Source organism: Falco naumanni, chromosome 13 (genome assembly GCF_017639655.2).
Source record: "Falco naumanni isolate bFalNau1 chromosome 13, bFalNau1.pat, whole genome shotgun sequence".
NCBI lineage: Eukaryota > Metazoa > Chordata > Aves > Falconiformes > Falconidae > Falco > Falco naumanni.
The window spans coordinates 6,698,776-6,710,398 of NC_054066.1; the positions used below are offsets into that span (position 1 = coordinate 6,698,776).

Here is an 11,623-nt window from a genome sequence, read left to right on the forward strand (position 1 = left end):
CCTTTGCACAGGGTGGAGCACATCAGTCCTGCCTGTACAGCCAGCCTGCCCTCATCTCTGTCCACACATCCATCGTATTGTCCCCTGGACACCTTACCCTCCTGGCCTGCATCCCTCTTGGGGCTCTTTCCTAGGCCACCACATCCCAACTAGATGCTTCTCACCTGCACCTCCAACCTCTGCCACAAAACACTCCTCCCTCCCTCCCTCCTCCCTCCCCCCCAGCTGAGTTCAGGCTGGCGCTGGCACTGTCAGCCACCACCGCCTTAGTCCCTCCTGCCAAGTGCAGCCTCCTGCACGCCTGCAGCTGCACACGAGGCTGCACCAACATCATTGCACCACCACCTCTGCAGAATCTCACCTCCTCTGCTTGCCAAAGGCTGCACCCTGCAATGCCAAATCAGCCGCAGATGCTGCACCCAGCACCGGGCTGGCAGGGTCTGTCCCCTGGGGGACACTCTGCTCTCCCCAGCCCGTGGTTGGGGCAGACCTCCTGGACAGGAGGAGGTGCATGTTGGTCCAGGCAGGGATGGCTCCCACCACATCTCCCTCAGCCGGTCCTGGGGGCTCAGGGCTAGGACAGGTGACCCACGACACCCTGCTGTCTCCGAAGCGGCCAGCACACCATGTGGGAGCCACTCAGGGCTTTCTGCCTCACCTAGGGGAGGCTGGGCAGCCTGTCCTGCTGGCAGCAAGGCCAGCAAGAGGTGCACGTCCCTTCACAGCTTGATTTTGGACTGCAGCACCCACCCCATCTCTGTCTCTCAGAGGTGGAAGGATGCATTCTCAGCCATCTCTCTCACCTGTCCTCCTAAGATCTGCCCATGGATGGCAGAGCTTGGATGGACCCTGCTGACAGCTTGCTCAGTGATGACTCAGGCTATGGACAAACTGTCTTCCACAGGCTGCCCCAAACTGTGCTCAACTCCCCCCTCAAGGAGACCTCTGTGATCTCCCCCCCCCCCCCAGGCTGCACCACCCTACAGAAGCTCCCTGACCCCCACCATGCTGCAAGACAACCACAGCTGCATGTAGGTGGGTGACAGACAGGTGACCTGTGAGCCTCGCATGGCAGGTTCCATCACCATGCTTGCATGTCACGGGGAGGGTGGGCACCACCGGCGTGGAGACAGCCAAGGCTGAGGGCTTCACTTTCCCTGCAAACACAGGGAGAGGAGAAACTGAAGCTCTTGTGCCCACCTTGCTGTGGAGGGGACCTCTTTGGAAGCGATGGGTGGTGGGCACAGCTGCCTTGTAATCAGTGGTGTCAGTACGCAGAGCGGCAACCTGGGCTCTGCAGCCGGGTTTCGCTGGGCTAGTGCTGGCTGAGAGCTGAACGTGTTCGCACACGTGTGTGTGTGTCACCCTGGCTGCTTCCTGGGCCCATCAGACACTTCCACACAACGATGGGCTGTGCTGTCCGCCTCGACTGTTGCCCTGGGAGGGCTTATCTCAGTGCCAGGGCACGCTCATCTTGAGGGAGAAGTGCCCTTGCACAAAGACACTTGTGTCTAAGTGGCCGGTAGGATTGGAAAGTGAGCCGCACTGTGATGAAGAGGAGGAAGAAGGATGAGGTGAGACACACTGCGGCGGTAGCACTGGCCGTGTATGCCATGGGCAAACCTGATCTGAAACACCTTCACACCTGCCTGTCATGTTTCACTGGGAGTGCTGCCTCAGTGTGGCAAAAGCCACGCTCAGCCCGTCCCGCTACACTCGTGATGCCGCCTGCCCGTCTCCCTGCCTGGCACCCTGCCGGAGGGGGCCACCCTTGCAGCCCACCGCGTGGGGCTGAGCTGCCACCTTGCCCAGTGCCACAGCACCACCCGATGCTGCCACTTTTTCCCACCTTGGTGCCCCAGTTCCCTCTGCAACAGGGTGCAAGGCAGCCACTCCGCCGGGGTTCGGCAGGCTCTGACCCCCAGCTCTGCCCGGCTGGCAGCCCACCCGCACGGCCACGGCAGGGGACCAGCCTCTCCCCACGTGTGGCTGGCCCTGTCACGGTGGGGCTGTGGGTGGGCTCTCGGTGCTGACAGTTCTGCAGAGCTGGCAGCCGTGTGACTCATCTCAGTGCTGTCTCACACGCTGAGGACACAAACACACTTATCAAGAAGTCTCTCCTGGAAGGGAAAGCACCACGCTTTTATGGTTTCCACTGCGTCATTTCCATCACACCACACCATCAGATGCTGAAGCATACTGCTGCCCTGAAGCATCACCCCTCACCGAGCCCCAGGGAGGTATTTGCTCCCTTCCCCACTGACCTGTGGCTTTTGTTCACTTAGCATTTCAGAGTTCAAAGCCTTGTCTTCCCATGTGGAAGATGGGCATCCCTGCCTCTCTGCTGGCCCTCAGCCAGCCAGCCACTCTGCAGTTTCAATGGGCTGCAGCAAGCACACTCAGTGAAGGATTTCTGTTTGTAACTGCTCCTGTCCCAGGCACTATACCCAGATTTTTGGACAGCAGCATGTAGAGGCAGAGCTGGCATCTTCCATAGAAAATCTTAGCCTGATCCTTTTACCTTCTCTGTCCTAAGTAATTTGTTGCTGTTGCTGCTCATCTCCTCTCCTTTTACAGCCAGATCTGCATGGTGAGCTGGCACTCACGGTGTGCTCGTCCCTGTAACAATGCTGACTTACTATCTTCAGAAAAGGTAGGAAGGAACATCGAGAGGACTACAGGACAGCCAGTCTCACCTTGATCCCTGGGAAAGAGGTGGATGAATTCCTCTTGGAAACCATTTAAAACCATACTAAGTACAAGGAGGTGATTTCATTTACAAAATCATGTCTCATCAACTTGTTAGCTGCTTCTAAAGGATGCCTTTTCTTGGTGAATGAAGTGAGAGCAGCAGGTGGTGTTCACCTCAACTTCAGTGTTGAAAGCCTTACTGTCTCCCATAATACCGGCAGAGACAGACAGCTGAAGTATGGGCTGGGAAATGGACACTGAGGTGGTCGGAAAACTGGCTGAACCACCAGGCCCCAAGGGCCGTGGTTGGCAGCATGAAGTCCAGCTGGAGGCCAGTCCTTAGCGGAGTCCCTCAGATGTCAAGACTGGGGCGAACGATGAAGATGCCAAGTGGTACCGGCCTGGTGCTAGGGCAGAGTGTGCCCTCTGCAAGTCTGCAGATCGTATAAAACTGGGGGGCGGCTGATACACCAGGGGGTTGTGCCACCATTCAGAGGCACCTTGACAGGCTGAAGAAGTGGGCTGACAGGGACCTCGTGAGGCTCATCTAGGGGAAGTGCAAAGTCCTGCACCTGAAGAGTAATAGCCCCAAGCACCAGTACAGGCTGGGGCTGACATGCTGGAAAGCAGCTTTGCAGAAAAGGACCTGGGATCCTGGTGGAAACCAAGCTGACCATGAGCCAGCAATGCAGCCCCGTTGCAGCACAGGCAGGCAACAGCATCCTGGCATCCTGGGCTGCATTAGGATGAGCATTGCCAGCAGTTCAAGGGAGGTGATCCTTCCCCTCTACCTAGCACTGGTGAAATACATCTGGAGTGCCGTGTCCAGTGCTGGGCTCCCCAGTACAAGACAGACACGGACTTACTGCAGCAAGTACAGGAAAGTGCCACAAAGGTGATTAAGGGACTAGAGCATCTCTCATATGAGGAGAGGCTGAAAGAGCTGGGACCGTTCAGCCTGGAGGAGAGAAGGTTTGCAAGGATCTTATCCATATAACATTGGGTATAAACACCCAGTGGAAGGAAGTAGGGAAGATGGAGCTCTTAGCAGTGACAGTGAGAGGACAAGAGGCAATGAGCACAAACTGAAATACAGAAAAGTCCATTTAAACGTAAGAAAAAATGTTACTCTCGTGGTGATCAAACACTGTTGCCCAGAGAATCTGTGGAGACACCCTTGGAGATTTTCAAAACCAGACTGGACATGGCCCTGGGCAATGGGCCCTGTGCAAGGGCTTGAAGTAAACCTCAAGAGGTCTCTTCCAATCTCAACCACTCTGTGAACAAGACCATCATCCTGGGCTCTCAGTCAAAAATAACTCAAAGTATCAGCCTCTGATTGGGATATGCAGCTGCACCTACCACAGGCGCACAGCTCCCACAGTGTTTCCTTTGTGGCTGTCCTGACACGTGTCTTTCCTGGCCTTAAACCCCTGCAGTGACCCTCCCACCCCTCTTTCACGCTGCAACCCAAAAAGCCATCGCAGCCTTTCATATCAGCACGCTTCCCTGCCTTCTTCCACCACAGCACCTCACAAATGCCAGATGGTGTCTGAGGGTCTCACCAGTGTGTGATTCAGAGACATTTTATGTGGCTCCTACCTTATGCACTGGTGGTTTGGTCTCTGCAACAGACGAACATGGGGGCTTTGGATGCCTGGTTGCCTCCTGAGCGCTGTGATCAGCACACACATCTCTGTGGTTATAGGGTGGCTGCAAGGTGCGAAAGCCTTGTGGTGGAGCGGAGCGAGAGGGTCTTATCTTCAGGATGTTCTGTCAGGTCCTCTCCCCTGCACAGCCTTGCTGGACAGCTGTACTGCAGCACTTCCTCTGCTTGATGCCACCTGATGCCTCCCAAGCCAGGGACACCTGGGCCACGTCAGCATCCTGCCAGCCTTTGCTCACCACACCAGTGCCTGTGTGCTCTTTGCCCCTGAGCCCGAGCCAGCAGGCTTCTCTTCTCTCACAGCTCACCTAGCCAGGAGAGCACCCGTTGTGCTGCTTTATGAGCAATCAACGACCATTAGCACCTCTGCAACCTGCAACGAAGAAGTGTTACAGCTGATCAGGTTCTAAGGGTAAGTGGGCAGTGAGACAACTCCCCGCTAGCTATTTTGCATGCTGATTATCATCACCAACTAAATAGCCCACCACTGAGCCCTTTGGAGCTTACAGAATGCAGGGTGTGACCAGGGAGGCTCTTTGCCAGCCATGTGAGATGCCAAGGCCTTGGTTCAGTCATCAGCCTGAAGGTCCTGGGTGCTTTGGCTGTACCTGTGCTCAGAGAGGAGTGCACGCTGCAGCCCTGCTGCTGGCCCCACTGTGGCCATCTCCTGCTCCACCCCTGCCCCAGGCACTAAACCCAGGCCAAGGGGCTGTTTGGGTACAGTGGCCTCCACCTGAGGGCAGCTGGGGAGACCTTCTCCAGCCTAGAGAGAGCCTGTACTACGTGCCAAGCTGCTCAGTGTGCCCACCTGCCTGCCCAGAGCTGTGCAAGCATGGCTCTGTTCTGTGAAGGTATCGGGGGACTACTGTCCAGTTATACATTTCATGCTTCTTATTTCATTTTCTGCAATAAGTGTTGGACTTCTGTAAGATACATTATCTCTAAACTGCTAGTGTTGCACAGCAGTTTAATTTTATTAGATCCTAACTTGCAGAATATTTTTTTTAAATAATTTTTGCTGTTAATGTATTGGCTTATATTGTGGTGGATTTGGTTAATGGTTGGACTCGATGATCTTAAAGGTCTTTTCCAACCTAAATGATTCTATGATTCTACAGTTCTATGAATTAATTCATCACAGGGTGATCTAATACCATATATCACATCTTCCTGGCCTTGCTTAACTGCAGGTTTCAGCACAGCATTTCAAATCCACAGCTGCTGAGTACCACTGTTAGCCCTTGAACGCATCGTTTTAGAAAGTGCTGAATTCCAGTGAGGCACCAGACCTCACTGAAAAGTATTGCCACCGGTTATCTGGTTGGCAGACCAAACTGACATGAAATCTCCTACACAGGAGGAGGAGGTGCTATAGAAACTTTCAAGTACCAGCCAGCTTTTGGTGCCAGGTACCTGCCCTGCACATCCAGCTTGTGCCCACCCTCCAGCCCCGCCGGCTGGCCCTGCTCCTCCTGGCCAGGATGCGTGGCTGCCCTGCCTCTGTCAGGACCTGCTGCTGATTTTGTGGCACTAAACCTACAGGTAATATCACTTTGTTTTATTCTCTCTTGCTTTTCTGTGAATTGCTGCTCAGGGTCCTGCTGTGGCTGGGAGGAGGGAGAGGAGGCTTAGGCGCCCAGTTTCTGCAGGGCAGGGCAGTCCTGGCCATGCGGAGGTCCATGCAATAGGTTGTGATCATTAAACTTTGTGTTAAGAGTTTCTGCTCTTATTCCAAGGTATTCTCTGGGGTCTTCGCACACAGCATGTTACTTCCTAACAGCAGCTGGGATCTGGAAGCTAAATTCATCCCAATGTGGGAAACAAGTGATTCCAAAAGTTTTCTTTTTTCTCTAAGCAAACCCTTGCACTCCTTTCCAGGGTCTTTCAAAGCAGTGCTATGGCTATGATGACTACATTACTGTTTTCAAAGATGCACTGATAGATGAGCCTGAAAGAACACAAATTGCAAACACCACCACCACCACCACCACCCCAGAAACCAGCAAAAAAAGAGCTGTCCCTTAGATCACTGCGTTTGATAGAGCTGTGAATGACAACAGCAAGGTCAGAGCAGGCAGTTTCCAGATTTCTTTATGCTATTTGGAAACTAAATAAAAGTTAAAGTGCCATGGCAGGGCCCTCGCTTAGGGCTCTTCTGCCATGGAAGCACTTTGCCTGGTCGCTCTTCCTGGCTGTGCTTCCCCCCCAGGTCAGCTGGCTGCCCGGGACTTGGCCGGCCGTGCCCAGGATTGGGCTAACACCCCTGTGAAGTACTGCCCTGTCCAAGTCTACTCTCATACCTGTGTAGCATATTTATTAAATCTTTGCTGGCAGCTACCCATTCAATTTATGCAAATGTTGGTGAAAATCAGGGCAGCTGCCATGGAGGTGACAGGTTTGAAGGCGGTTGATGCAGAAGATGCTGTGCTGTACCACATACTTCCCACCCCGTTTTTCTTCTCCCTGCCCCTCTACTCGGCTCCAGGTCCCTTCCCTCACCCACCATGGCTCCCATGCTGTCCTTAGCCATTTCACCCACCGCATTCACCCTTCACCCCTCTGGTACCTGCTCACTTCTGAGCTCTGCGCACAAGGAGGGAGGAAGATTTTACGCACCAGACTCCCCCTCCAGTGCAGCTGCTTCCACAGTGGCCACCCTGCTGGGAAAAACCACTGGATGTTTGCCATCATGGTGCTACTGCAACACGCACTGTACCTTCAGTCTGCCTTGCTTCTCCCCCTCCAAGCTCTCTGTTAAGTGTCTAGAAGAAGGCTGCTACTCCTTGAGCTGCTGCTGGAGGAAATGAGCCCAGCCCCGGCTTTCCTCCCCAGCTGGTCACCAGCTTCCATGGCAGGGCACAGCTGCTGACTGGCCCTCCCCAGTCTATTATGGTGGGGGGAAAGCAGTACACACCCCACCTTGTTTGTCAAGCCCCAGCCTATTCCTGGTCCTCCAGCAACAGCAAGACACTGTTTTACAGTCATTCCATCCTTTTCTCACAGCTGTATGTTGCTGCCTAGCCCCTCTGATGCTAGAGCCATCTTTTGCCCCTCCTTAAGCATTTCCAGCAGCCACAGGATATGCTAGCTTATCAAACTGCATCTCTTTAAAGACATTTTTTTGCTCAGCCATACTCTGTCTGTGCTACGTGGCCTGCTTTGACACCTTCTGCTTGTTTCCTTCCTCCTCTCCACACCGGTCTCTGAGCTGCCTTGTGGCCTGGAGCACTTGTGAGACACCTCCAGCCCCAAAGGTGGTGTCCACCAGAGCCCTTCCACGCTGCAGCACACACCAGCACAGCATGCCTGTGCCATACCTCAGCATGGGGCTGCTGCTGGCACCACACACTGGGGCCAGTGAAAAGCAACCTGGGCATCAGCCATGCCAGCAAAAAGATCTGCCCTGTACAGTGAGTGAGCATAACAAGGTGGCTTCAGCCCTTGATGTAAGGCGTTTTCCTGCTACTACTTACTCTAGTTCAGCAAGATTTTCCCAAAGTGACAGCTGTGAGCTTCCTTCCAGGGTGCAGGCAGGGAGCCGCAAGCCTCTGCTGGGAAAACCAGACCTGGGCACTTAAGAACTGGGAAAGAGCTCCATGCAGGAGTCACAGTAGTGTCCGTTGGTGCCCAAGACACTTGCATATCCCCCCAGCAATAGAGTTATTTGTGTCTTTATTGGTTACTTCAGAACGGGAGTCTGGTTTTGCAGGCAGTGCCCTCACCGCCTGCACACGATGCCTGCATTGCTTGCAGAGGCAACTGCTTAGCCAGGCATGTCCAGCCGTGGTGTCCCTTCCTGCACCTGTGAAAGCTGTAGGATTTAACCACATCCCTCAATACTTTCCTGTTAGAGTGGTAAAAACCTAATTTTAAATCAAAAGGTTAAAATTCTTTCCAAAGCACATTTAGATGCAAGCAGACATTCAGTGACACAAACGCAGAATTACCGGTTCAGATAATTTCTCCATATGCATGTCACATAAAGCCACTTTGCCCAGGATGGGGTCTGATGAAAGCTGATTGTTATCTGCCCACAAAGTCACACTCTTCACACAACCAATACTCTTGTGAAACATCTAGCAGCTGGTGTGACAGAGGCTCAGTTACTACTACTTACATCTCATGGATTTCCCTGGGTGGCAGGGCGCCTGCCTTGAGCAGACCTTAATGGCAAGTTCCCTGTTTTGCACCAGTGTTCCTTCTTTCAGGTGTTCTGTCTCCTTTACATCTGCAGACTCATACTCTCTCCTGGAACAAATGGGCTTGAAACCCTTCCACCCCCATTCCCCTCCCAAGGATGTGGAGAGCAGCATGCCTCACCAACTCTCTTGGGGTTTCACATGTGCCTTTGGGATGCAGGAACGCAGAATCAGCTCTGTTTTCCTCTATGTAGCAGGAGCTCTGGGCTCACAAGGCAGCCCAAAGGCTCAGAAACCTGCCCAGTTAGAGCCAGAGCATGAGGATGTCTACTAAGGAAAATCTGCTATGCCCTTTCAGTCCATCGCTGCTCTAGTCCGGCTCCCAAGCCAGCACAACTGGTAGAAGAGCTTTTGCTCATGGGGTGCACTGGGCTTTAGCTTTGGTTGCTGCAGTCCCTGCCTAGCTCAAAATCAAGCTAAGGGCAATTTTATCTTATTTGCACTGCCTGGTTTAAGGAATTAGTGTTCACATTGTGACAGGATGCCCATGCTATCTATAGGAGCTCTTCTAAGTATTATTTCACACTCCCCCATTCATATCTCCCTATTTAATAAAGGCTGTCTACCATGTCCTATTGGAAGTGTACCTTGAGGTATTTACTCCTAAACTGAGTAAACATAAACAAAGCTTGACAAAGGATGTATCCCAGTTACAGGCTGACTGAGAAGGCCAGCTCTGTAGCCTCAAATTCACATGCATAACAAAATAAACACTTACTTAAATAGCCTTTTTTATAGGAGCCATGTATCTGTTAAGAGGTAGGAGGAAAGTCTTACCATGTCTTTTCCTATTTCAGGTCTCAGAACATCATACAACATCTACACATCAGGACAATGAATGTGTCCAACAGCTGCAATGTCGCAAATCTAGAACTGTATCACAGTGTTCGTCTCATTGAATTCTGTCTGTATAACCTCATTTTCTTTTTTGGAGCACTATTTAATGCCCTTGCCCTCTGGGTGTTCTTCTGCAAGATAAAGAAGTGGACAGAAACCAGGGTGTATGTAATCAATTTAGTCCTTGCAGACTGCTTTGTCATCTGCATCTTGCCTTCCATGGCTTATTTGCTCTGGAATAAGGCAACCCGAGATGAGCTCTGCCAGTTTATAGAGGCAACGTATTTTATCAACATGGTAGTGAGCATCTACATAGTTTCATTTATCTCCATTGATCGATACATTGCCATAAAGCACCCCCTGAAAGCCAGGACCTTCAGGTCTCCATCAAAGGCTGCCTTTCTCTGTGGGCTTCTGTGGGTCTCCGTGATAATCGGGGCCACCTTTCAGTTTCAGCAGAGACACGCCGCACTCTGTTTCCAGAAGGATACCACTGCGCCCACTGTTCTGAGCCTGCTTTCCATTTTCTTTGTTTTCACTCTTCCGTTAGCAGTCTTCATTTTTTGTTCCACAGAAGTTATCAGGAACCTTAAGAAACGCTTGAACACAAATTCATTAGAGGACAAATTAACCCAGAAAGCTGTTCACCTTATTTATGCAAACCTGATCATATTTTTGATATGTTTTGTGCCAGCCTACCTTGGCGTGTTTGCCAGGTTTGTAATGGAGGGCATTGGAGTTACCTGTTTCCTGCTCCAGGTTACAAAGAACTTCTCCTCCATGACAAGGTGTATTGCCACGTCCAACTGCTGCCTGGATAGCATCTCCTACTACTTTGTGACCAAGGAGTTCCATGAAGCCCTTCTAATGCCCAGACCCAGCACTGAAAAAATAGAACAAATCCACCCCTTGTAGATACACACTTGCTAAAGGAAGCGGAGGGTGGGGTGGGTGTCAGGGGTGACAAAAAACATCAAACCCAACATGCACCCCCCCATATTTCTGTAAGATCACGAGAAGACACAGCTTCAGTGTTATTGGGGTAATTATTGCTCTTTCTCTTTAGGAAGTTAGGTTTAGCATGGCTAAGTTAATTGCAATTTATACTCTATGTTTCTGTTAAATGAGTAAGTTATTTCAGAGGTGTGTAAAAGTGAGTGTGTAACTGCTGGTTGTTAATGTGTCTCCATCGCACCCTCCAACACCTACTTGTTACTCTTACAGGAAGACAGGTGACCTACATATGTCTCCCTGTTTTAGTTCATTTTACAGCTAAAGGCAATTGATAATTATTGCCAACACGTACAAAATAATACATCATGTTTTACCTCATTGTGCATTTTAGGTTGTTTGCATTATTAAAATAATCCAGGTGTTTTTTGGGTTTTTTTATAGTATTCCTTTGGCGTGCTGGGGGAGGTTCAAGCAGTACGAGCATATTCTGAAGTACCTGGCCTTCCAAAACCAGCCTAGACTCTGCTGCCTGCCCTTCCCCTTCGGGTCAATGGGTCAGACAGATGCGAAGGAACACTTTGAGGATGAAAGCAAGACTTGTCCGGTGCCATAAAGGCACAAAGTCCAGGAGATTTCAAAGCAGAGTCAGTCCTTCTGTCAGCTCCCCCCCTGCTGCACTGCTGAGCCCTGGCACAGAGACACATCCTTAGAGCAGCCACCCCCAAGGGCTGCTGCTCCCACCCGTGGGGAAGCCCTTTTAACCCTACCTAGACCTTTGCCACCTGTGCATTGCTGTTCCCTGGGTTTATGTCGCAGCAGGAGGCTGGCCCTCAGGTTCACACTCCTGGCTGCAACTCAGGGTCAGCGTATCACGCTACGGCTGACCCCCACGGCTGGACACGGCTGCGTCCATTTCTGCAACCTGCCCACGTTGCCATCCCTAACTTTTCCATGGGGGAAATGCATTTGTACATGAGTCAGCAGCCTAGAAAAGTCAGGGGAGATGGGGAGCGGGTTGACCCTCTATACATTATTCAAATGCTCCCCAGGACTGGGTGCTTTTTTCTTTCTAAATACTGAAAAATCTCTGAAATGGCCCCCAAGCTCTGCCCAGGAAATGCTCAGAGCACTCCAGCAGACAGTTCGGAGGAGTCTTCCTTGCCCACTTACACAATTTCCCTTGTGACCTACATCTGCTTTCAGGGAGCCCACAGCTGCTGCTTAATCTGCTGTTGTCACCTTTGGGACCACAAGCTCAGGAGACATGAATTAATGG

General features: G+C 51.7%; 1 protein-coding gene across 1 annotated transcript; it reads left to right on the forward strand.

Moving 5' to 3' along the window:
- The first annotated feature begins 9,123 nt into the window (after window positions 1-9,123).
- Window positions 9,124-10,308, forward strand: LOC121096919 (G-protein coupled receptor 35-like). Its single transcript, XM_040613549.1, has 2 exons — window positions 9,124-9,149; window positions 9,354-10,308. Exons 1-2 carry the CDS (start codon window positions 9,124-9,126, stop codon window positions 10,306-10,308), a joined length of 981 nt encoding a protein of 326 aa, XP_040469483.1.
- The last annotated feature ends 1,315 nt before the right edge of the window (window positions 10,309-11,623 follow it).

What these genes read in the sequence shown, in the direction of transcription:
- LOC121096919 (XM_040613549.1), top strand. Translation starts at nt 9,124, where the DNA reads ATGTCCTATTGGAAGTGTACCTTGAG. An exon ending in TATTGGAAGTGTACCTTGAG is followed by an intron (nt 9,150 to 9,353) that starts GTATTTACTCCT and finishes TTCCTATTTCAG; the next exon opens with GTCTCAGAACATCATACAAC.